Source organism: Aspergillus ibericus (assembly GCF_003184845.1).
Source record: "Aspergillus ibericus CBS 121593 unplaced genomic scaffold BO80scaffold_74, whole genome shotgun sequence".
NCBI lineage: Eukaryota > Fungi > Ascomycota > Eurotiomycetes > Eurotiales > Aspergillaceae > Aspergillus > Aspergillus ibericus.
In genome coordinates, this window is record NW_020292172.1 from 81,293 (window position 1) to 105,433 (window position 24,141).

The following is a 24,141-nucleotide window of genomic DNA, read 5'->3' on the forward strand; positions in this document are numbered from 1 at the left end:
ACACATATTCTATATTCTAGACATGCTCGCAACTATACCACTGCCCCAAACGCCCCAGCTACCGACAAAGAGGCCAAGATTACCTGGCATGATACAGACGGCATTCTACATTTCTGGCAACCAGTGGCAATGTTCCGTGTTTTGATATTAGCAGAAGAAGCACCACTTGGCCCTATTTGTTTGGGCAAGACATAGAGATCACAAGGGGCCGATTTTGCGGTGAGCTGTGATATGAGGGTTATTCGCTGTGTGCTACTATAAGAGGTTGTTTCTGGTACGTTTAGAAGGTGGGTCGGGTACCTGGGGAACTATAACCCTTCTATCCTGATGGGCATATTATACTTTTGACTCGAAGCACGACGGATTGATATACTGTTCGGTGAGAAACGCTGATTGTAGTCTATCGAATTTCATTCATTCGTTGAGGATATCAACTTATCTCTGCTGCATGTGGCGTCTTGCCTTACTACTGGGCTAGGCACGGATCGAGTGATGAACATCCATTCTGTTTCTAGTGACGTAACTCCGATCATATAAATACTGGAGCAATAATGGCAACAACAATAATATAACAACAGATCGTTTCCAGAGGAATTGACAATAAATCCAGCGAAGACAGACACATTGCACCGAAATTGCACCCGATTACTATAAAGCCCATTGACCGATGCCGTAACTCAATCATGACTCCAGCCTTGCGGACAATCAATCCCGAGAACCATAGCGGGTAATACCCATGGCAGTATACAGCGCCGAGAGGAGACGACGAGAACCAACCGAACACAATTGTCTGACTTCCCTGCGAAATCAAGTGGCCTAGAAACCACATGAATCCCAGCAAGTATCCATCGTACGCTCAGCTCGACATCACATAATTAGGCAGACTGCGCAGGCTGTGCCGATTCGTTGAGCAAAGGCTCCCGCTCACGGTCGGCCGCCAGCGGCTGCTCAGCCCTGCGGAAGAAGACATTGCGACCGGAGTACTTCGTCAAAGTAATGTAGAGGGACTCCGCGAAGAAGACGACAAAGATGACAATGGCGAAAATCCATTGCAGGGAAATAATCTTGACGCCAACCTGCTTAACGGCCAATGCTGCAAATGTCTATTAGCGTTTTGATCACACTTTCGGGAGGGTCTATGGTACTGCATACCCAGCGTCAAGAAACTCAGACTGTAACCCAGAATGTCATCCTGGGTGGCCAAGATGTGCGTCGAGCCCAATGAGAAAAGCACCCAGATGAACACATTAGCCACGATCCTCGCCGGGAGGCTGTTGCTGTTCACTGCGACAGCTCCGTTCCAGAACAGCGCAATCAGAGTCCAGGCGTAGGGCGCTGCGACGGCGGCGAAGTGTGAGATAGATGGCAGCGTGCGATGGCGCCAGTAGGTCGTCTTTTGATTCAAGAAGTGCGCGATCAAAATGATCTCTGAGCCCCAGAAGTGGTTGCGGGTCCACAGGAGAATCCAAGCAAAGATGAACAGGTTGTTCAGAATGAAGTGGGATCCTACATTGGCAGCGGCGGTAGCCACCACGGCGTCATTGGAGAAGAGATGATACACATAGCCGACTTGGGATATGAGTACAATGACCCTGGAGTGCGTTAGACGAACTTGATGATTGGTCGGGTTGGGAAGAGGTTTCAGAATTGGGAAGTAGATAGATGAGAGTAAATAAGAAGATAGGGTAGTTACCAGTAGATACCACCAATGACAGTGCTCAAGCTAAAGGGTGTGATATGCTTGTTGGCCTGCTTCCAGATAGTATGGCCGTGCTTGACATCGGGGGCATGGCTGGAATAGTAGATGCCGACGATCACGACAAGCGCCCACGACAAAGGCACGAGAACACGATAGGTTCCCAGCGAGAACCTGTCGTGCGACTCTCGTTTGGCGAATGGATTGTCTGAGGACCGACGGACGTTAGTAAGGGATGGAAATGGACGCCAAGGAAGAGACGCTCACAGGTTGCCATGATGAACCAAACAGCTACGACTGGGCGTCAGATGGATGGCTACGGGAGATGAACAACGGTCGGTGCCTCGAAGCAGAGAGCTCTGGAACAAACCGGGGGGAAGAGGACATGCGGTGGGTTATATTGTGTCGCATCTGGGAAGCCGACTGGAAGATGTCATTGGGAAAAGCTCCCCCGCATTGCCTGATCTCCTGACCGGCTGGCTGCTCGCTCACTGGCCAGCCTCCCGTCCATCACGGGACTGCCGCCCTTCCGGATGTCGTGTTGCGTCGTTCCTCGTCTGGTTTTTTGCTCGCTTCTACCGGACCGGGTCTACTTTGGGGGGAAGATCCTACTATAGGTGGGGTCACTGTGGCACAATGAGGTGACGACTCGGATCTATGACATCATCCTGAATGGTATCAATCCTTTTCCCGCTTAAGAACCCTATTCCACGCTAATAATGGCTGAAATGCGAACAGGACGCAGTATAAAAGTACCTGCCCTCCCTCCGTCATCCTCTGATGTAGTTGATCGCCATCCGCACGTTGTCGATCCGCGCACGGTCCTGTTGGCGCACGCAGCCAAGTGTCTTTTCCGCCAGTGGCCAGACATAATACAAATGTGCCTTGATGGATACGTATCCGCATAAATAATGTTTGGTGTCTGGTCCATTATGCTGCAACCTGACGGGTTCGCCTCAGCTTTCCGCACGAGCTGGTCTGTCAATCCACCTGGGGCCTGCGCAGCGAGGGCATAGTCCGTAGTCTTCTCCATCAACTCGGAATATGAGAAACCCTATGGCCCTCAAAAAAGCAAAAATGGGAAGCGGGGACCGTAAGACAGCTCATCCGCCAACCCTGACCCCGGATTAGCCGTTTGTCCTACATGATCTGTTTCACAGCCTCCACGAGCTTGCCGTGGATGGACGAAGGCGCAACAATCATTCCGTAGCACTCCGCCAAACTTCTTCCCAGGCTGCAGTCGACTGGATTACCCGCCAAGTCGCTAACAGTACAACCGAGTTCCTCAGCAATCAACATGCCGCCCGAGTGATCCCATATCTTCGAGCGATAGGAAGCTTTCCGCGGAATCTTAATCATGACATTACAGCCTCCCACCGCGATGGCAATGTACCGCAGCTGCGCGGCCCAGAGGTCTGTCGAGGCTGGCCACGGTGCGCCAAGGTGAGCTGCAAGGCGGGCATGCATATCCGTGTTGGACGATGTCGCTTTCAAACAATCCACAAAGTCAATATCCTGAGCGTCTGTAATCTGAGCCTTGGGCTCAATCTTGCTCAATGGAAGAAGAGCCCCGGTTCCCATCTTCCGAATGAATGCGCCTTGTCCAGCAACGGCGAACACCTGGTGCCCATACCCATCCCGATCGACAATTTCTTCGTGTAGACGGCCCGTCTCCAGGTTCATGTTCGGACAGCCCAACACGCCGACCTTCTGGAATCCGTTCTCTACCAAAGACAGACAAACAGCGTACTGCTGCCCGTGTATAAAGGTAGCCGTACCATCAACCGGATCCAGAACCCAGGCACGAGTCTGCTTACTACAGCTTCCCTGCGCTCCGAGATCGATCAAGTCAAGCATTTCCTCCTTACTGCTAGGAGCATAGAGCAGCGCCTCACTCTCCTCATCCGAAAGACGAGTCGAGGAGACCAGCTCCCACGTCCGCTCCAGAAGAGCAGGATCGGCTCTTAGCGCATCGGAACTCTCCTCGCCCACGAAAACATCATCAGGGAAAGCACGATGGATAGCAGCAATAATCAATGCCTGAGCAGCAAAATCGGCAATGGTCACCGGGGTATCGTCATTCTTGTCGAAAGAACCCTTGTCGACAGCTTCCAGGAGCTTTTTCGTCAAAAGCGTAGCTCTCTGGACTGTCAGACAGGCGATCTGAAGCTCCTTGGCGTAGGGATCGGTAGCTTCCATGGTAGCCAGATGTGTACCGTACCACTCGATAAGAGATTGACTTTTTTTCAGGAAGATCTGATCGCTTTTGCACAGGGATGACTGCGAAGGGTGTCTCAATTGAGCTTCCCAGTCAAGTTGTCTCCGATTCCAACAGTGCTTTGAACTTGAAACGGACGGTGCAGCTTCTCTCGGGCGCGCACACGATTATTATCGGATCCAAGGTCTGATTGTGGGGTCTTCTTGGAGGGGCACACCGCTGGTGACGTATGATAAGGGATGGGTGGATGAGCTTGGGGTGTCAATGTACTTCAGCAAAATGGAGTTGAGGGATGATAAGAAGACGAATTGGTCTCAGTGAGGATCTCTTCAGGGAGGGTAGCAGGGGTTGGGAATGACGAAATGGGGGTCATGGGTTGTGACTCGAAGATGAAGCCAGTGAAAGTGATCGCCCGGCAGAGTGACCGTCCTTCCGCTTCGGGCTAGTGTGTCTCAGTTGGGTATGGCCGGATCTTTCGGTTGGTTATCTTATCGGCAGAAGCAACAGAGCACATACTATGCCTAGTGCCTACAGAGACAATCATCCTCACCTAGCATTCACCTCATTGAATGTCTTCAGTGTTATGAGATATTTTATATCGACAGTGATAGTGCGTACCAGCTACTTCCCAGTGAAAACTAGTTAGCCAGTAATTAAATCAGACCATCCGTAAACAATCGCTGCACAACAAACAGATTAAAGGCCAACAGGACCTAAAAGTCCAAAGAAGAGCGAAATCCATACTTACAAGACAACCAATGAGACATTGGCTTGAGGATGCATTGACAGGGACTAGCAGGGGTGTCATGTCATCAGTCAAGACTTGCATAGGCCTAAGGTTAGGGTGCCTTTGGTCTTCATACTAGAGTGATTCACTATTGAGTGGTCTTGGCATAAGCTCATTTGAAGCTATAATGAACTCAAGTGACCGGGGCGTTATAGTTAAAGCGGCTAATTTCAGAGACTGCAGCCATTTCCGAAGGTGGAATCTCTATATGGGCCAAATTTACCCGGGGCAGTTTTCATTGACCAAGAGATAGACAAGATCTGTTATAAGTATCGTGTGACATTGTATGGTTATTCTGCCAGCAAGAAGCGTGGTTGCTATATAGAAGTAATACCGTGGACGAAGTAGAGATGCAACATACGGCTCTATAATCCGTCTCCCCCGGTACTTAAACATTTCGTTCCGTCCTAAATCGACATGCCGATCATGCAAGAACATCAAAATGGGGCAAAAGCCAGTTCATATGCAAAGCTGAGAGTCAACTTCGCATGCTCCAGCATATGATCGAAGCTTAGATACTTGACGCGGTCATCCGTCGTGTGAATCTTCTTGTTGCTGGTCTCCATTTCGGACTCGGTTGCCATGGCTGCTGGATATCCGTATTTACTGGCCGACGTGTGATCGGAGCAGGCGTAGCCGCATCTGGTTTCAATATAACCAATACCGCAGTACTTTGGGCGGGCTCATTAGGCAAATGTACATTAAGAAGTTGATGAGTGACTTACTGTGTTCGTGACGTCTTTGAGGAATTGCGTTAAACCCTGGTCAACGTAGTCGACCATGATCCCGATGGCTTCCTGACGGCCAGCCTCTAGAGCTCCCTGCGTATAGCCCGTCATGTCCTGTTGCAGCATTGCCTTGACATCTCGCCGGTCCCGCTTGTACTGAGAGAAGATAGCCTGTGAGCCCAACATGCCACCTTCCTCCGCTGAATACCAGTGGAACTCGACTGTGTTTGGAGCCTCTCCCCGAGCAATGGCGTCTGACTGCAGCAGACCACGCAAAGCTTCGAGGATAGTAACAGTTCCACTTCCGTCATCGTCCGCCCCAGGCGCCGCCAGGATAGAGGGAAGGAACAAGTTGATGCTGTCTTGATGAGCACCCAGAACGACCGTTTTATTAGTCTGACCAGGAACTCGAGCAATGATGCTGAACTGGCCCCAAGGGTGAGCAAACTGCTCGACTGTCGCGCCGTGCTTCGCTGCGCCCGACTGTTCGATTACATCTGAAACTCTGTTGTATAGCCACGTCGCAGACTCAACACCGGTCGCCGATCTGTAGTAGCGGGTATGAAATGAGGTAAACTTTTCGAGATTTTGTTCCATATTATCCTTGGACAGGCCCTGTAGAAGGCCGGTCACCGCATCCGCATGCTCCATCGTCGGCGGATAGTGAACGTAACTGCCGGCGTGCAAAGTTGGGTAGAACCCGGTGTTCCGTTCTTCAGTGATATCGATGAAGTTGACACCATCCTAAGGCAAGGTTCATGGTAATTAGCAAGTGATGAAATTCCAGGAGAGTTTGGACGTTAGCGAGCAGGAGGACGATGCTGTACCAGTTTCAGAGCCCATTTTTCTTCCTCAGTTACCCATCTTGTTTGATAAGGAGCCAGTTCAATCAAGAACTTTTCTTGGTGATGATGAGCAGGGGGATCCTGGGGAGTTGTCAATGGTTCCTGCTGCGGTAGCACGGCCGCCAACGCCCCGGTGGCAGCGGTTGCGCCCAGTGCAAAAGTCATGGAAAGCTTCATGTTGTCTACGAAGATCTACCGATGTGAAGGATCGAGGAAGGCAGGTAAATGATGAAAAGATAGTGGTATTGCTGATGCTGATAAGCCTCTGCACCGGAAATGAGGAGTTTAAGGCGCCCGCTCGAACAACGGCCGATAGTTGATGCTTCCAGGGGCAAAAGACCAAGAGCTGAGCGAGACACGGGCGAGGAGTTGGGTTCCAAAATCGACTCGACCCGGGGGATTGCGCTGATGAAACTCGGGGGGAACACTCGAATGGAGGAGAGACCACTTGAGACAGTTGCGTCAGAGGTGCGCGCGCGGCTTAAATAAGAAACACGCGCCGGTCGCACAACTCAGCAGGTCTCGCCCGCCAAGGCTGTCTGTCTGTAGGAACCCCCTCTCCTCCGTCCTACCCTCTCTCTGGTCGGCACGATTGGAAGATGGCCTGACCTGACCTGGAGCCGTGGATTATTCAGTGGTTCCTGGATAGAAATCAAGGCACATTAGCCGCCCAGCGGGGTGGTCCCAGGAAGCACTGGCACAATCTACCTTCCTATCTTCCCCATCTTGGCTAGTCAGTCCTTGAACATGATCCAGAAAAAATCGTTGTTTGAGAGGATCTGTCTAAACAAGCCCTTGGAGCATGCTAGTAGTCAATGGCAATTGATGGCAATTGCCATTCTTAAGCCGTCGTGCGACCGTCACGGGGCCGTGTACCTGAACCCGGATCATTGCAGAGGCAGCCCCAAGCTCCCTCAGTCTTGATATCATGGCCCGCAATTAGCGCAATGCTCCAGGTCAAAGCCCCGCGGCCGGAAATCAGGCAGCGACTTTCCGTTCGTAGGATCGAGGCGTTGTGCTTGACCCGTTGAGCCGGCTCTGCGACTGACCGACTCGATGGGATTGTGCATTTGGCCTTTCTAAGGCAAACCCCAAGAATTCTAGCCGAATGCTCCCGTTGAGATGAGGAATCCATGGACTTTAATCGACCCTACACCTGTCTGTGTGACCTGATACATTGTTCCAAGGCCGAGGATGCTCATCGGGGGTGCCTGAATTCTACTTAAAACCCGGCTCTATGAAGACATCACCCAAGCCAGATATTCTCCGCACAGGGCACCATCTTCATATGAGAAATAGAGTGAAGCAAGCATCTCTTGCCGTGTCTCATGACGGAACATGGTCAGGCGTGTCGATCTCGGGGCCATTGTGTCCTTGGGCCTTCCTTCGTTTCCGAACATGGTTTGTATAGATAGCATACAATTGTCCGGGGTCAGTCATTCATAGGCACTCACTCCACTCGATCCCAGGGTCGGATGCCTATAGATGCAGGCCTGGACAGGCCACCTGTACTCCGTACGTATGTACGACAAGTAAAAGATAAGATTCCAAGGCGCAAGGGACTTACATCACCACCGCAGTGGTGGATAACCGCCGTCGCGTGAATCATCGGCTCGCGAATCAGTGAGCCACTCCCAGTCACGATGACTCACAGGACGCCCCTGCCTCGTTTCCCATTCAGGCAGGTAGGGCTAGGGTAAGCGCCAAAGGCATCCAATGAAAGCGAACTGATTCTTCTCGTGCCCCAGTACGAGTCAACTGGTGGATCCGAAATCTTCCCCGGCGCCTACACAGTACCGTTCTGTCCCGGCCTCGACCGTCGAACGCGACGGAGCACAATTGGTTATCTCGTCCTCTTATCTCACTCAGCCTGGCTTCCCTTCGCCCCCCCGCCTTCCCCCGATCCTGTCGGTCTTCTCCCAGAAGTCACTGCCTCTAGTGATCCCTCCCTAGAGTACCTCAGACTCTCGTCTTAGGCTGTGACGCCTTCTGTGTGCCTAGTCACCCTCCAATCTCCAGGTTCCCCTGGCCACCTCCCCTACCAGTTATCCCGTTATCCCGTTATCGAGACACGTCCGAACCGCGTTGCACTTTCGCGATGGCCATCCACCCTAGTTTCCCATCTGAAGTGGACCCGAGAGGAAACCTCTCGCCACAGCAGGCTCGAGCCATCTCGGCTTGGACTGAACAGGCGGCTGCATCCTTGGAGAATCTGACTCTCTCGGAGTCAGTGCCGATTGGCGACCAGAATGTCTCTTTTTCGCAGTCCACTCCTACGCGCACCGCCTTGCGCGGAGCGACGGTCTCGCTATCGATTCCCTTGGATGATCCTGTGCCGACAACCGAAAGCCCTTCCGCATCCAAGGTCAAGCTTCTAGGCCAGCCCGCAAAGGAGACGCAGGTGGCATCGGTAACCTTCCGGCGTCGCGAGCTGATGCGCCGCGATAGCCTAAAGCGACGGGAGGCTTTATTGAAGGGTAAAGACGGTAGTCGTCGCAGGCAGCGTTGGGAGAATGGTATGTCTTGAGACATTGGATACACGCCCGTGCCCCAATTCCCCGGCCTGGCGTCCCTTTATCGTTGCGGTGAGGAGATGCTGACCGGATGTGCTTCTTTTTAAAGATCGTCTCCTGCATAATCCGTGGGTCGAGCCGCCTTCTTCCAAGGACTGGGACATCCAGGCAACCCATACTCGTCACGACCCCATGCCTTACTACCTCGCTCCGCTCTGGGATACTCACTATGCCCACCTGGACCATAGTTCGTCGAAGCAGACGACAGAGAGGACCGAGAAACACCGCGTTCCTAAGGAGCTCCGCCAGAAATTAAAGCACGCACGTGCTGCACGCGGCATACTTCAGGATATAGAAGAAGATATCAGACACTTCATCCAGCGATGGAACGAGAAGCAGCTCTTGCTAAAGCAAGAGGGTCTGGCGGACGCTCCTCAATCATCCGACGATGATTCCGAGGATGAGGTAGTGTTTGTGGGGAGAAACGGTCTGATGCATGATTCGCCTCAACGGAAGGCGACATTGCAAAAGATGCGTGAGGCGATGAGTGCTCATAATGAGCGTGACGGAGAGAAGATGGTGTTCGAGAGCCTGGTCGACGACCGGGCCGCTGGATTCGGGTAAGTGTTGTCATCCATCTACGACAATAAGACTGTACTTACCATCTTTCTCTCACCAGTCGCTGGCTCGTTCATTCCATCGCATCCTATTACGGCCTGCACACTTGGTCCATCACCGTGGGAGAACCTGCCCGTCGTGAGGCGTACGTTGGATTCCACCCGCCAACTCCGGGTAGTCGAGCAGGACTGGTATCCCAACCGACTGGACCGAAGGCCTGCCACGGGGATTCTCTGATCCAGCCCGGCGACGAATTGCCTCAGCCTCTCTGGACGCAGGTGTGAGCCATTGGGTCACTATCTCATCATCTAGATCACATCTAGATTTAGATTTCTTCGATTTATCGACCTAGCCGCGCTGTATCGGCTCAAGGGTAGGTTTCGGGTTGATTGTAATACTCCATGTAATAGAAATTGTCTAGTCTGGAGTTGTAGGATAGACGAATGATTGATTTCGGACAAATGGGGAAGGTGCTACCGACGCACCCGTGAAATATCCCAAACACGTTCTCGCTTGCCAGACAATACGAACAGTCAACGACTGGTAGTAGTAGGACAAGGTAGATAGACGGGCCTTGACACAGCGCTCACTGACTCACTCTATTCCGCCTCTATTATTCTAGACATCGACATGCTGGTGAGAATGGATCTAACAGCGGAGGACTTTTCAGAACAGCTAGGATCTCAGTCGACAATTGGGTTTACGTCAATCTCGCAGAGATTGAACTCTTGTGTATCCTATACGTGCATTTGGGTCACGTCTTGGGTTCTATTTGCTCGGATAATTGTGCCGGCTGGAGGTTGTACAGAGATGAGATACCGGAGCGGGGGTGTCTGCATTCAATTGATACGGACATTCTCATTGTCTAAGATTGTTTGGAAGAATAGGATGTGATCTATGCTGGGGGGCTACTCATTCCGAGCGATGGAGACAGTAACCTACCGTTGTCGGGGCCGGTAGAGACGGTGCTGCTCGATTGGTGCCAATGTATCATTGTATACGGAGTCTGATGGCAGCCTTGGGCACCGAGGAGGAGCGCGATACTGATACTGTATAGGTGGTAGGGAGTGTGGCCTGGCATCTCCACCTAGTGCAAATACCTGTAGGACCCTGCAAGTCATCGCCCCGGAATAAGGCCGTAAGTAACATGGTAGGAAACGTCACCCCCATTGTCTCTGCATGAGATATCAGGCAGGTATGATAATGGTGATGTATGATGTCTACGCAGTCTGTTGGTGTGTACGGAGTATGTGTGTGTATGTGTGACGTAGGGGCACGTACCAGCCAAGTCACCCCCCATGCTTATTGACCAAGGCAGAAGCGCTGCTATTGTATCCCTGTGCCATCCACTGCCGTCAAAATGCATTGATCCACTACCTGTTATCGGTCGGTCCAGTAGTCCCGGGTCTAAATGGTATGCTACGAAAAGACCGTCGCTGGGAAGAAGGATGATCATGATGGTATGACTGTTAACAGTGTGGGCGCGGTGTGGGGGAATATTGACAAGTGTGAAAACCAATGATTGACGCAGACTCGGGAGGCATGCAGGAGCTCTGTTTATTCTGCAACAGCAGATCCCTCCAAACGTCGGGTGCAGGTATGGTGCAAGGGACTGGTTATCATCTACCGTCCACTTACCAGGTTAGGATATCGGAGGAACTGGGAAGACGATTGATGTCCCCACCGAGTTCCTGGCAATGGGTATGGGTTGAGTTACATGACGGATGCCTGGGGAACTTGGCCTGGTGTCACCATTTCCTGTCAAAAAAACTATCCATTAGATAACTGGGGGGGGAAATATTAACTGACTCTGGAATGTCGAACCATCTTCGGTCTCGAGCATGGCTGGCTGACTGGCTACATACTACATAGTAGTATGTATACACCGGACTCAAGCGAGGCAAGGGCACTGACCGCACCCCACTCGAGGCCCCATTCGCAGTGGGGGTCCTCGAGGAAGGAAACCGGGATAGGGTTCGTGTTTGAGTTTGGGGGGAGGACAACACAGAACCCGGAGCTCGGAATCCATCTCCCACGTCGTCACCTCCAGACTTGCTTAGTTGCTCTCTCTCTCTCTCTCTCTCTCTTTCCCTGTCAATGGTGGTCTGTATATCTGAGGCGTTGCACGACCCCTACGCATCTTGGCCGGGTTTGTGGCGAGATCACCCCTCACAGTCCATGAGCGAGAACACTGACTATCCATTCGGTCCGATCCGATCCCCAGTTTGTTCCACGGTACGTACTGTGTCCTAATCGTTGGGTCACTGTTCAGGCATCGATCAGATAGATAGAGATGACTGGTCATCGGTATCTCCCGTGCTGGTCCTTTTTCCCTTTCTCCCGGGAGCGGAGAACTGCTTCCAGACTGCAGCGCAAAAGCCAAGTAGATTAAGTGACTGGTGTTGGGTTGTTGGCAATTCTCCATTCAGCGTTCGGTCAACGCAAATTTCCAGCCAACACCGCATGTGAAACGACTGAGTAGTCGCAGATTCCCTGCAGGGACAACGTCCAATCCGCGCCGGATCGTGTCTTCCGCCGGCCTTTCTCTGCGACCACGGAGATACTGTAGATACAGGAGACAGGCTTGGTTTGGTTGTCCTGGACTACGACGGCTGCCGGGAAATGTCCGCACCATGGAGTTTCGGAGAATATCCTCGACGCACCGCACTGGACGACAGATCTGCCGAGGAATGCCTTCGGAAGGGAAGGGTGATTCAAAGTAGGCAGCCTAAACGAATATCAGTGGGATTCTAGAACCCCATGGTCAACGCGGTCGGAGTAAGGCACAATGGGCAGGGCAAAGCCGCGGTGGATCTTCCAAGCCAGGCTGATGATGTCGCTGCCACCATGAGAGCATCGGTGATGCTTGATGATCGAGGCTGTACTGCTGATTATTCCGAGGACAACGAGGAGATTGCCAGCATCACCCGCACAATTAGCCTTTGTAGGAGAGTGTCACTCACTAGTCGCCTGTCGCAAGCAAAATGGAACTTTTTTCATGTTGATAAGCTTTAATCCCGTCTTTTGTTTTTCTTTTCCTTTTTCTTGTTTAATTATTCAGATGATTATTTTTTTTTTTTTTTAGATTGCCAGACGAAAAGCAAAGACGAGCCCCAGCGGGTCAACCAACAAGAAGAAGAAGGAGGATGCGGGCAGGTGAGATGGAAGGCCAAGTCAGTCAGTCCGTGTGGTCGCCAACGTGGCTGCCTCCCCAGGCTTTTCCCATCCATCCATTCATTCATCCATCCCTCCTCCATTCCCGACTTTGGCCTTTCGCCCTCCAGGTTGCAACGGACATCCTGCGCCACGCGCATTTCCTTCGACCGTCCCTCGTAGGACGCCGTGTGCCATCTCGGTCGATGAAACACTCCCTGTGCTTCAAGCCTGGCGTCATCTGCTATGATCCGCGGCCCCTTCCACATTCTCTCCACGGATCGTTCCAAGGCTTAGCTCCAGCGTCCAGCCTGACCTCGGAATATTGCCCGCCCTTTGTCACTGTTACGACTCCTATTATTATCGCCCCTCCGTGTGGTTCCTCCAAGCCCTCCTGTGCCTCCCGCTGCAATCCCCCTCCTTCATCGGACTAAATTATCCTGCTCCGGGAATTTGCCTCATTATAGCGCTCTGGTGCTCGTCGTATTTGCCCTCCTTACGAGATCTACTGGAAGTCTGGAACTACTGAATCTTGGGCTGCCAGGGCCCCTGCGCGGAACCCAGCGGTTTTTTGAACCACGAGATCAGGCTATGGTTGGAATACATATTATCCCTACTTCATCCTGTGTGCTTGACTCGCTATCGCCCTCGTCCCTCCTTTCTATGCAATTCCCCCCAAGCTTGCCTTGATTAGGATTAAGCAATACATACTACCGGATCGGCTCGGGTATCGAAAGCATCTCTCGAGTGTTGACCGGCCACCACGATACCCAAGTATACGCCACCATCCTTGCGCGATCGCTTGCTTTCGTCGCTTCGCACCCTATCCAACGGTCTCCTATCACACTAGCGCCGTCATGGGGTCTTACACTGCATCATCATATCAGCATGGTTCGAGGACCGCTGGTAGCTCCTGTTCCACTAACAGCGATGTCTCGGAACGCTCGAAAAGCACGGCCCCTACGATCTACAGCGATCGACCCACCCCCATACAGAGAGCCGGAATGGACCTCTACGACGAAGAAGACCCCAAAGCCTCAGTGTCAACCTACTCATCCACCATCCCATCCGACGATGATCCCCCCGAGCCCCCGCGCTACGAGGTCACCGACCGTAAGCTGGACATTTTCTCAACCGACGTCATTCCTTCCAACCCCTCGACCTTTGGGCAGCTATTTCCTTCTTCCCGACGGCTCCTGATTCGGCACGATGATGCGACCCTCGACGGGAACATGAACCTCCGTGTCGACACGATGGTGCCGCAGAGGGGGGGCTATCAGCAAGACGTAACCTTGTTCCATCTGCGCATGTACGACTTGTTCTCAAGGAAATTCTCCTTCCGACGCTACTGTCGCGACTCAGGTCGTGAGGTGTGCCACTCAGAAAGAAGACCGGTGGCATCAAGTCTCGACCGGCATCCGGTCTTTCGACGGTCATGGAGTAGTGTTCTGGCTAGCTTGCGGCCAGGATCAAGTGGCCACGGGTCTTTGCCGGGCCACGAACATAGGCGCCAGGACTCAGGGTATAGGTCGGTGGAGGATGATGACGAATTTTTTGAGGACAAGCATCTAGACCACAAAAGCGGTGGCGATCGCCAATTCGTGCTGACCGATAGCACGTTGCTCGAGTTCTCCAATTATGCCCACGTAGAGCTAAGGCGTCGAGGCGCCGGGCTCTCCAAGCGACACGAGTTTGAATATTGGTCGACCAGGTACCAATGGAGGCGCGAATGTCGGAAGGAGGGGGACTTGCGAGAAGTCTCCTATCATCTAGTCAACACGCGCACCTCCAAGACTATCGCTCATATTGTGCCGGAGATACTGACCCCGATGGAAGCGGCTGAGGAGGAGAAAAAGGGAGGATGGATCCCACCGTCATCCATGTGGATCAGCGACTGTTCCGTGTATGAGACGATGCCCGACGTCGCCGAGTAAGTTCCCTCTCCTTAGTCCGGTCGATGGTCTTCTTTTTGAGTTTGAGGCTGACTAGTGTACAGTGTGATTGTTGCCACAGGTTTGACATCCCTAGTTGATGATTGCATCCGACGCCGATGGCACTCGAAAAGACATTCCCAGTTCATCCAGCCGGTGCGGTCAACCCTGTCGAAAAGCATCGAGTTCATGGGCCCCCGACGTTTTCTTGATGAAGTGTTCCACCGACGAGGATCCGCGTGAAAAATGATAGGCTGTGGATGGAGGATAAATGGAAGGGCAAAAGCGACACGGCGGCAACACGTCATGCCATCGTGGTGAGGGGGAAGAAACGGTTTGCAACCGCCGCGGTCCATTGACAGGGGTGGCCAGCCGGCCACTTGGCTCTAACGACGTTCATGACCGCATATGATGATGCTCTGATTTTTGGTTGGTTCGGACATGGGTGATTTTTTGATTTTTCTGAGCATGGGGGGGGGGTGGTACATTTGGGCGGTTGCCGGAAGTTCAGTCCGGCATGATTTGCGGTGATGTGTAACAGGAACCGGAGGGTCGTGCAGGGTCGGTTCGGTTGAAGGGGAGGGTGCTGTCTGTAGTTAGTTATCTGGGATGGCTGCCTGTTTCAGCCTCACCTTGCTAGGCTGGCATCCACCTGGTGCCATCTATTTTGGATTCTGATCAACATGGATGTTGGGGTGGCGCTTGCGCATGTCACTTGGGGAACGATGCATGTATCATGAACCTAACGCTACCAGCTCGCTAGCTGTCCTGCTGGCTCGGCCGGGGAACCAGGCCCGCGATTATAGTTCGTCCTTTGTCGGCCTGACTTGTACCCCTGGTCTGGACCAGCACGCAGGATCGGGCGAGGCTTGGAACCGACCAGGGCCATGCTGCAATTCCGACGGATGTAGGGAGGCAATGAGAAGGGCCTTTTTTTGAGCTGGCGTTGGGTCATTCTGGTGTATTACATGGAGGAGGAAGGGGGTACCTGGGGTGTTAAGGGAAGGATAGGGAGGGGGTTCTAGTTTGGCGTCGGTTCATTATTATATTTTTTTTTTGTTGGATTTTGGTTTATTTTCTGGAAAGGGCCATTTTTGGGGAACTTCTGCGGAACTTTTGGTTTTTTTTTTTTTTCTTTTATTTTCTCCTCACAGCATTTCTCCCTCTCTCCATCCATCCGACTGCTTCTTCCCCCCAGTTAAGCTTGCCTGAGGCCGATGCGGGGCAGATCGAGGCTCGTCGCCAAAACGCTGCGGCGCGTCGAATCAACGGTTTGGCTGCCGCCTCGAAAAGCGGTTCGTGGAAGCGTTCCAGCCTTCCCCGTTGTTTGGCGCTGGTTATCAATCTTGCTTGCTTATGCAGGTTCTTCATCGTGCTCCCACGATTTCACTGCTGCTGCCAATGATCCCCCTCCTAGTTCGCAAGCAGCCGCACGTTGGAAGCGAGGACGATGAATTGAATGCTGCACGTATGAATGCCCAACACAATGCCAGAGGAAAGCAACGAATCATGGCACCTCGCCTGCCGGAAATGGCCTGGGTCAAGCAGACCCAGCTCGCTCTTCGCTGGCAATTTGTGTCTCCCGCAGAGGGATTCGGAGTGCACAAGCTGGCCCTTCCATCGCCGTGGTCTGCTCGAACCCCTGCTGAAGGTTTCCGGCCGGGCAATAACGAAGGCGTCGAGCAAGCTCTGGCCACCCTGGAATCTGCAGCTTCCTTCCCGATAACAAGTACTCATGCAGAGCGGCCCGGTCTGTGACCGTTTCGTTCTAGGGCTGAGGAGTCTTGATGGGCTTAAATTGGCAAGGTTCAGATTTTCTGATTCGAGTCGTTGATGAGCTGGCACGGTGGTCTCTGGGCCCGCTCCCAATCCTCTGAGTGGCCCCAACTGGTCGACATAAAATTGCTTCTGGCTTCGATTCGTCGCAATTCGGCCTATGGGTCCTCCTCCGCTTTTGGGCAACTAGGCGTCCCCCCTCGGCGGTCCCCTGTCTTTCCAGAAGAGACGGCTCCTTTCCCTGAAGAGCGTCCATGAGGCGAGTGGCTTGTTCGTACCCGATGTATACATCGTCCGCGGCACAGGAGAGCAGAACTCGAGCCACGATGACGGCAGGCCGGGCGGTTTCTGAGTTGTCCCCCCAACTCTGGGTGCGAACCGACATAGTTTTCCCTTGTACAACAGCGTTTTCTTTGTCTTGGACTATCCCCCTGTCCGTCAGTAGATCTGGCCTGTGTGGAGACTAGCGGTCCTATTCCCTGTCTTCTGGCGTTTCTTCAAGGGCACACACTCAATCGGCGTGCGCCGGCCCGTTCCAGCTTGCAGCCTCAAAATGATCCGCATGTACTCCATGCAACTGGCGTTCCTTGAGTGGAGGAGAAGAGGGAGGGGGGAAATTTGCTGACACTGTGCCATGTCCACACCGGCCTGCATAAGCCCGTCCGTTAGGTTTGATGATTAGGTTCCGTGTTTGTCACGCCAAACTGGTCTTGCTTGCACAGTGACATTTTGGGGTTTTGAGGGATGGCCCACAGTTTATATGACTCCCCGCTTCCCAGGACTATCGACGCTGTTCGATTGAAAGGGCAGACGAGTTCGAAAATTCAAAGCGAGGCCAGCAGAAGAAGACTAAAATATTATTCCTCTGATTTTTTATCCTTCTCCTCTACTACTCAAGGACTTTGACAGCCCATTGCCGTGGTGGTTGAAATTCCTGTCTATATTTCCATTTACCCAGGGACAAGTACTGCCGTGTGGGTTGCTTGTTCTCCATCAGTTGTGGGATATCGACGCCTGCCCAGACCTCCTGTTCGTCCTTTTTACTTGGTGAAAGGAACCCGTCCACCGTCCTAGCCATTGCTCTACTACTCCTCAAGAACCCTCCGACTTAATCCTCCTCCAGCCATGGCCACTTCTTTTAATTCGCAGCCCGCAAAGGAGAGCACGAAATGGCAGGACAAACTGGAAGGTATGCCCCACTTCTGCTGCAATCTCCCTCTTGCGCTTGTCTTAGTCGTGGCGGCGGCCCCTTCCTCTTGTCAACTAACCCTGATTCCTCGAAGATTACTGCGTCCAAGCCAAAGTGAATGCCCCGGTCTACAATTTCGTTTCCGATCGTCGAGGTAAGCGTTCTGCCCTTTCTTATGCTGGCCCTCGACTGTCTTTCCCCTCGTGGTGATCCTCCACGACCGCCCCCGGCTCTGGAACGTTGCCCACGGTGTGTTTGAGAGGGTGGAGTCGGCCCTCTTGTCTTCACCGACTTTTGAATTCCCCAAGTTCGAGCATAGGACTGGTTACTGACGGGTGTGTCGCTTTCCAGGAGGTCGCACGGCTTGGTCCACCTCGGTCACCGTTCATAACCCCAACACTATGTACCTCTGCACGTTTTCGGCGCGGTATTTCTACGATGGTACCAACAATGCCAAAGAGGATGCGGCCGAGGTGGCCGTGAAGGCACTGCCTCCCTTGCGTGGGTGATGGGGGTGGAGAGGTTGTATTTCTAGCACTTGTCTGGATGCTTGCTGGGAGATTGGCCCATATTTCCTTATCTCCTTTTCTCTCGCTTTTCGTCTTTCCCGGTTTATACTCTGCCTGCACGTTATGTACGACGCCATCCGGATTGATGCCTACTCCTCGGGTCTCGCAGCTATGTACAACATTTCGGATGTCGACAGTTTTCGTTTCGCTCTGTTACTTTGACTCTTCTTTTCCCCGACGCAGAATGGTATGGCAGCGACACGGACGCATTTGTGGACAGGGTTGGGATTCTCTCGTGCGGGCAGGGGCGCTGCCGTTCGACGGATGAACCCTGGCCCAGGCCTATTCTGCAGTCTTCCTGCCGGATCCTGCTCGGATTGTCGGACTGTGCTGGCTTGGTTCAGTTCTCAGGCAGCGGGCGCATTCGACAGCCCCGCGGTGTACCTGTGTCTGTTCCCTCTAACCGACAGCCGGACTCTGACCACATAACCTAGGACGACAGAACAGATACTCTTGATGTGTGATTTTGACGTTTCCTCGATCTAGCTTTTGGGTTTCTTTCCTTCTTTGCCCTTCATCACTGCAGCGACTCATCTGGGACCGGTTTCGTGCCTGCTGAGCCATCTGGCCGAGACCAACGGGGAACGGCACCCCTCGCTCGGACAGGTTGGACAGGCGATGGTGGGTGCGGAGCAGAGGCGGTTTGCCGTGGCCAGAGGAGTTCTGAAAAAAAAAAAAAACCAACAAAAAAATTTCCACCCACCGCGTTTCGGGCCGGAATGGAGAGAATTTTTGGGAATTTACTTCTGAGGGTCCTGATGAGACCGTGGAACTTTTTGAGACAGTAACACTACACCAGGATGTAGATATGATTCATGTGCAGTGGACTTTTATTTTGCTTTGGAAATTCAATTCATCCGAATTCTTTTACTTTGTGGATTATTTTTGGCTCTTTGGGTCCTTAGCTTACTGGCTGCCGACCTGTTCATAACTCCATGCCCAGCCAGCGCTAAGTAAAGGGTGAAGGGCGTGAGAAAGGTCCCACCGCCAGTCGGGGAGTTTGGCAGAGGGGGCGGAATCCACAGCACCCAAACCCCTGGGATTCGAGCTGATGGGCGTGGTGGTTAGTGGGTAGAGGTTAGTGGTTAGTGGGTAGTGGTCACTGCTCAGTGCTGCTGCGATGGGCATGGCATCCCTTCTTCACCTTTCCGTCATGCCCTGAGCTTAACCTTATTTCGCCCGCCCTCACGTGCGCCCGCCGCCGTCTGTCCGGTTCCATGGTTCCATGCCAATCATTCATTTACTGCCCGTTCTAGTCTCCAACACTATGCCAGGGCCCCTTCAAATTCACCCTCCCTTCGTCTCAAATCGGTAAGCTCGAGAATTCCGTCTCCTTCAAGACCCGCCCAGCTATCCCTTTCGAGGTCCTTCTTGGCTGACCACTATTTTTTTTCCCACCCTAGCATGACTCGGTTTCACGATCCTCCCGCCCTTACCCATACATCATCATTACTCGGCCTGAAGAATGCCCAGTGGAGTCGCTTGGCCTACGGGGATCAGATTTCGGGGAATGGATAGAGGGCGAGGAGCATGACGATTATGGTGGTGGGTGCGACACGGTCCGGTGTGGGAGAGTGCACGTCACCTTGTCTGCACGCTGCAGGCCAACCCGACTTATACACTGACTCAATAAGCGAACCTCTCCCCTGCCTTCGTCTTCCCATTCCGCCATCCATAATACAGCCGCAGCAGAATGCATCCCGCAGTGACCATCAGCAGCAACGCCGCATTCGTCCAATGCCCGGTCGGATACCCTCTTTTCTCCTCGTCGGATTTATATATCCATACGCCGACAATCTGCCCGGGCGCACCGAAGGACACGTTTAATGCAATGGCCAGCCCGGTACCGGCGGTGGAGCGGATGTTCGCTGACAGCCATCCTAGCAAGGGTGGAATGCAAGCGAAGGAACCGCTCGCTGCGACCACCAGACAGCCGTACCGGTGCTAGCCCACAAATACGATTAGTGGCGGGCTGGATATTGGCGGACGACTTACATACCAGATATGCATCGGCGGGGAGAACGGCTGATGCGAGAAAGCCCATGGCTCCGATAAAGGCAAAGGCGGCGGAATGAAGACCACGGCTGCATTCAGTTCGTATGGCAGTCTTTTGTTGAATGGAGACCTGCTACATACCTGTTGAAGTGGTCAGCGGACCAAGCAACCGCTGTGGTGACCACATAGGCGGCAGCCCATGGCGGCACCGTCATGAGCTGCGCCCGCAGGTTCGAATACCCCAGACCGCTGACAATCGCAGGTGTGAATAGGGAAAGACTGGAGAATGGAGCCGAGATGCCGAAGTAAACCTTTTTCCAAGTGTCAGCTACCTCTCGGTCATGTGTTTTACGAGCAACCAACTATATAATGCGCATATAACCTCCAATCAGTCAGAACCTCCTTCGCGTCTGCCCAGCTCATGGCCTTTGCGGCGCCCTGGGAGCCTTCTGCCTGCAGACGCTGGGCAGCAAGCGCTTTCTCTTCGTGGCTCAGCCACGAGGCAGACTCGGGGTAGTCGGGAAGGAAGAACCAGACGAGAAAGGCCGAGGCGCAGGACGGAGCGCCTTCGATGATGAACAGCCATCGCCATGCTGATAGGCCACGGACGTCGTTCATATGCCCGATGCCATAGGCAATGGCGCCGCCAAACGCACCGGCAAGGGTGGCTGACGCCAGGATGAGGGCGACCCGCATGGAGCGCTCTGAATTGCGATACCAGAAGGTCAGATAATAGACGAGTCCGGGGAAAAGACCCGCCTCGGTGGCTGGAATAGTTAGTTGAGTTTGCAAAGTGGTACCAACACATGATTACCTCCGAGTAGGAACCGAATGCCAGTGACCTGGGCAACGTTGTGTGAGCCACCCAAACCCATTGTGGATGCGCCCCAGGCAAGCATGAGGAAACCGATCCATCTCTGCATTGTGTTAGAACTGCTGCTATCAAGATGGGAGGTGACTTACACTGGGCTTCAGCTTCTTGAGCAGATAGTTGGAAGGCACTTCGAAAAGCGCATAGGCGATCAGGAACACCATTAGTGCGACACTGCATGGTTAGCACAGTCGCAGCAATCTACTGACAGAGGACCCACGTGTACTGGTACGAAGTCATATGCGTCTCCGAAAGGAGATCATTTCCGGTGTCCTGATTGAGGATTTTGGCATTGCCTGGTCTGTCAGCATGGCATACATCATATCAGGGCTACGCACCTATGTTGGATCGATCTAGGTAGCAGAGAAGATAGATGCCCGCACAGAGGGGCACAATGTGCAAATCCTGCTTCCAGACCAAAGCCTTCTCGCGAGCGCTGAGGTCTCCGCCAGGGTCGCTCTCATGGGTTACCTGGAATGGTCATTGCAAGGCAACAATGGCAGGGAACTAGGAATGCTCACCTGTGGGACAGCTTCGAGATCATCGCTCTCAGCGCTGCCCAAATACTTTTCCCCACTCATTGTAGTGTGACTCGAAAGATGAGAATACTGTATCGCACGATCTGCTTCGTCCCAGTAGCAGCGCCCGTTGCTGAATGATTATATATGCTTAACAATTAAATCTCCGCGTAAACTGCCGTGACTCGGCCATGTGTCCGACAGGAAGAGACAGATTGAGCGAGGACAGCCTGGCGCGCACCAGTTCAGCTAGCCCAAACCTGGGCAGACCGCCATGCTGGATGCTAATCTGCATGGCTCGAATACTAGTGGCTGATCGGCAAAATTGGCTCAGTTGAGCGAAAGGTTATGTTGCTGCTGATTGCGCGACTAGTCGGGCGGGATTACAATACCATGCATCTTGTTGCTTTGGGAATTGGGTTCAGAGGCTGGTCATGCCGGTTGTGCCTGGTTGCGTCGAATTGGCAAATGAACCCATGGACAAGACAATGGCTTTCCCTGGGTAGCGAGCGATCATCTCCAGGACATCTCCGATGACCGATCCATCTGGTCCTCCGCATGGACGGGGAACAAAATGCGGGGAAGGCCGTTTGGCTGGTATCGGGTATGGTATGGTATCATACCGACCGGTGCAAATGGTGCAAACCATGCAAACCCCGCTGATATTATCCAGGCATGAAGAGAGTCGAGCCAGGCATTGGAGCCATCGTGATCCATGTATGCCCGAGTCACCCCGCATTTCTGGTCGAGAAGCTTCCGATCTGGCCTTGGTTTATCCTCGACTCATTCCACGCCGGTAGCTCCAGGCCGCCTCGCCCGCCCCCCCTCTTCAGCTCCGAGCGGGGCTCGAATCGCAGCCATGTCGACCGCGACCCCCGCCGCGCCCACGCGCAAACCAATGCCGTCGGCATTGACGTTTGACTTGCGTGCAAAGTGCTCAGTAGGCTGTTTGGATTCTCTGGTCCGTTCCAAGCTGACATGCTATCTATACCTAGACCACCAAAGCACGTGCCAGCACCCTCCACCTCCCCCATGGTGATGTCCCCCTCCCCATCTTCATGCCGGTTGCGACGCAGGCGTCCCTGAAGGGCTTGACATACGACCAGCTACGGCAGACCGGATGCCAGCTCTGTCTGAACAATACGTATCACCTCGGCCTGAAGCCTGGACAGGCGGTTTTAGACGCAGTGGGCGGAGCGCATAAGTTGCAAGGATGGGATCGAAATATTCTCACGGATAGTGGAGGGTAATGCAGCCCGATGGTCCTGGTTCAGTGTGACCTGGCTAACAGGGTGCAGATTCCAGATGGTCTCCCTGCTGAAACTGGCCACTGTCACGGAGGAGGGAGTCCGATTTCTCAGCCCTCACGACGGCACGCCGATGTTTGTTCCCTCTCCCGCTGGCTAAGGCTGAGCTGACTGTCTAGGTTGCTCACTCCGGAACACTCGATCTCATTACAAAACTCCATTGGCTCGGATATCATCATGCAACTGGACGATGTGATTGCGACCACCTCGCCAGACCATGCGCGGATCCACGAGGCCATGGAGCGCTCTGTCCGCTGGCTGGATCGTTGTATCGACGCACATAAATACCCAGAGCGCCAGAATCTGTTCTGCATCATTCAGGGCGGATTGGACTTGGAGCTGCGGAAGCAATGCTGCGCGGAGATGGTGGCCCGAGATACGCCGGGCATTGCGATTGGCGGGTTGTCTGGCGGAGAGGCAAAGGAGGACTTTTGCCGAGTGTATGTATCTCAGCAGTGTCAGGGGTCTGGCTAACATGGACAGGGTGGACACTTGCACGGGACTGCTTCCGGAGCACAAGCCACGATATGTGATGGGCGTGGTAGGTCATCCTCATGGTCATGGTGAACCAGGCTGACCGATTAGGGCTATCCGGAGGACTTGATTGTGGGTGTTGCTCTTGGCGCGGACATGTTTGACTGCGTCTGGCCGACCAGAACGGCTGTAAGTGTCTCTATCCTTTGCTGGGCTTGACTAATAGATGTAGCGCTTCGGCAACGCTGTGGTGCCCACGGGCACGCTGAATCTACGGCATCGATCCTACGCGGAGGACTTCCGGCCGGTGCAGGAGGGCTGCACCTGCACCATCTGTCGGCCAAAGGAGCAAGGCGGACTGGGCATCACGCGGGCATACTTGTACCATCTGACGGCGAAGGAGACGGTGGGAGCGCATCTGTAAGCACACACACACACTCTCTCTCCCTCTCCACAACGAGACAAAACTAACGATCCAGGCTTACGATGCACAACGTGCACTATCTGCTGTCGCTGATGGGATCGGCGCGGCAGGCGATCCTGGAGGACCGGTTCCCGGCGTTCCTGCGCGAGTTTTTTGGGACGTTGTATGGGAAGGATTATCCGGAGTGGGTGGTGACGGCGTTGCGGGGAGTGGGAGTGGACCTGATGGCTTGAGCTGAGAGCATAGAGCCTATAATCCTATGCATATAGTAGAGACCACTGAATACCTACTGTATCCTGCAAGTCTGTATTCCCTTATAGTAAATCCGTAATACCGCGGTAAAGTACTCCGCATCACATGACCACGTGGCGCGTCGCGCGCGCGCGTCAATTTGCTCTCCGATCACTTTACTCATCCTCTAAACCTCTCGACCTCTCAACCTCAAAAGACATTCAATCCACCCTCATAGAGAAAGAGACCACGACCACCCCCATACACCAAAACAGCACACACCATGGCCCCCTCCGCC

At 53.4% G+C, this 24,141-nt stretch overlaps 7 protein-coding genes across 7 annotated transcripts; 4 read left to right on the top strand and 3 right to left on the bottom strand.

Annotated features, from left to right (window-relative positions):
* Positions 1-561: 561 nt before the first annotated feature.
* BO80DRAFT_429863 (DUF1774 domain-containing protein) lies at positions 562-2,023 on the bottom strand. Its single transcript, XM_025720574.1, has 4 exons — positions 1,964-2,023; positions 1,694-1,904; positions 1,153-1,592; positions 562-1,093 (listed from the first exon to the last, which is right to left on the bottom strand). Exons 1-4 carry the CDS (start codon positions 1,971-1,973, stop codon positions 876-878), a joined length of 879 nt encoding a protein of 292 aa, XP_025569802.1. The 5' UTR covers positions 1,974-2,023; the 3' UTR covers positions 562-875.
* An 813-nt stretch (positions 2,024-2,836) lies between these two features.
* Positions 2,837-6,451, bottom strand: BO80DRAFT_459773 (Zn-dependent exopeptidase; the record flags this gene model as incomplete). The annotated part of the gene is made up of 5 exons (XM_025722359.1): positions 2,837-3,935; positions 4,078-4,116; positions 5,185-5,372; positions 5,427-6,173; positions 6,257-6,451. 5 exons carry the CDS (start codon positions 6,449-6,451, stop codon positions 2,837-2,839), a joined length of 2,268 nt encoding a protein of 755 aa, XP_025569803.1.
* Positions 6,452-8,183: 1,732 nt separating this feature from the next.
* BO80DRAFT_263135 (uncharacterized protein) lies at positions 8,184-9,862 on the top strand. The gene is made up of 3 exons (XM_025714764.1): positions 8,184-8,790; positions 8,897-9,407; positions 9,467-9,862. Exons 1-3 carry the CDS (start codon positions 8,373-8,375, stop codon positions 9,687-9,689), a joined length of 1,152 nt encoding a protein of 383 aa, XP_025569804.1. The 5' UTR covers positions 8,184-8,372; the 3' UTR covers positions 9,690-9,862.
* A 3,291-nt stretch (positions 9,863-13,153) lies between these two features.
* Positions 13,154-14,929, top strand: BO80DRAFT_429870 (uncharacterized protein). The gene is made up of 2 exons (XM_025720575.1): positions 13,154-14,488; positions 14,555-14,929. Exons 1-2 carry the CDS (start codon positions 13,416-13,418, stop codon positions 14,730-14,732), a joined length of 1,251 nt encoding a protein of 416 aa, XP_025569805.1. The 5' UTR covers positions 13,154-13,415; the 3' UTR covers positions 14,733-14,929.
* A 2,461-nt stretch (positions 14,930-17,390) lies between these two features.
* Positions 17,391-17,963, top strand: BO80DRAFT_450201 (double-stranded RNA binding motif domain-containing protein; the record flags this gene model as incomplete). Its single annotated transcript, XM_025721796.1, has 3 exons — positions 17,391-17,454; positions 17,549-17,608; positions 17,806-17,963. 3 exons carry the CDS (start codon positions 17,391-17,393, stop codon positions 17,961-17,963), a joined length of 282 nt encoding a protein of 93 aa, XP_025569806.1.
* Positions 17,964-19,649: 1,686 nt separating this feature from the next.
* BO80DRAFT_368709 (putative MFS transporter) lies at positions 19,650-21,470 on the bottom strand (the record flags this gene model as incomplete). The annotated part of the gene is made up of 9 exons (XM_025716353.1): positions 19,650-19,967; positions 20,023-20,107; positions 20,160-20,329; positions 20,382-20,785; positions 20,833-20,935; positions 20,982-21,063; positions 21,110-21,185; positions 21,228-21,360; positions 21,411-21,470. The coding sequence occupies 9 exons, from the start codon at positions 21,468-21,470 to the stop codon at positions 19,650-19,652; spliced, it is 1,431 nt and encodes a 476-aa protein (XP_025569807.1).
* Positions 21,471-21,996: 526 nt separating this feature from the next.
* Positions 21,997-23,888, top strand: BO80DRAFT_429875 (tRNA-ribosyltransferase family protein). Its single transcript, XM_025720576.1, has 9 exons — positions 21,997-22,016; positions 22,081-22,347; positions 22,403-22,653; positions 22,706-22,789; positions 22,834-23,154; positions 23,198-23,255; positions 23,300-23,377; positions 23,421-23,608; positions 23,668-23,888. Exons 2-9 carry the CDS (start codon positions 22,267-22,269, stop codon positions 23,843-23,845), a joined length of 1,239 nt encoding a protein of 412 aa, XP_025569808.1. The 5' UTR covers positions 21,997-22,016; positions 22,081-22,266; the 3' UTR covers positions 23,846-23,888.
* The last annotated feature ends 253 nt before the right edge of the window (positions 23,889-24,141 follow it).

What these genes read in the sequence shown, in the direction of transcription:
- BO80DRAFT_429875 (XM_025720576.1), top strand. Translation starts at nt 22,267, where the DNA reads ATGTCGACCGCGACCCCCGCCGCGCCCACGCGCAAACCAATGCCGTCG. An exon ending in CCTCACGACGGCACGCCGAT is followed by an intron (nt 22,790 to 22,833) that starts GTTTGTTCCCTC and finishes CTGACTGTCTAG; the next exon opens with GTTGCTCACTCCGGAACACT. An exon ending in TCTGGCCGACCAGAACGGCT is followed by an intron (nt 23,378 to 23,420) that starts GTAAGTGTCTCT and finishes TAATAGATGTAG; the next exon opens with CGCTTCGGCAACGCTGTGGT.
- BO80DRAFT_263135 (XM_025714764.1), top strand. Translation starts at nt 8,373, where the DNA reads ATGGCCATCCACCCTAGTTTCCCATCTGAAGTGGACCCGAGAGGAAAC. An exon ending in CAGGCAGCGTTGGGAGAATG is followed by an intron (nt 8,791 to 8,896) that starts GTATGTCTTGAG and finishes TTCTTTTTAAAG; the next exon opens with ATCGTCTCCTGCATAATCCG. An exon ending in GACCGGGCCGCTGGATTCGG is followed by an intron (nt 9,408 to 9,466) that starts GTAAGTGTTGTC and finishes TTCTCTCACCAG; the next exon opens with TCGCTGGCTCGTTCATTCCA.
- BO80DRAFT_429863 (XM_025720574.1), bottom strand. An exon ending in GTCATTGGTGGTATCTACTG is followed by an intron (nt 1,593 to 1,693) that starts GTAACTACCCTA and finishes AACGCACTCCAG; the next exon opens with GGTCATTGTACTCATATCCC. An exon ending in TCTGAGTTTCTTGACGCTGG is followed by an intron (nt 1,094 to 1,152) that starts GTATGCAGTACC and finishes AGACATTTGCAG; the next exon opens with CATTGGCCGTTAAGCAGGTT.
- BO80DRAFT_429870 (XM_025720575.1), top strand. Translation starts at nt 13,416, where the DNA reads ATGGGGTCTTACACTGCATCATCATATCAGCATGGTTCGAGGACCGCT. An exon ending in ACGATGCCCGACGTCGCCGA is followed by an intron (nt 14,489 to 14,554) that starts GTAAGTTCCCTC and finishes ACTAGTGTACAG; the next exon opens with TGTGATTGTTGCCACAGGTT.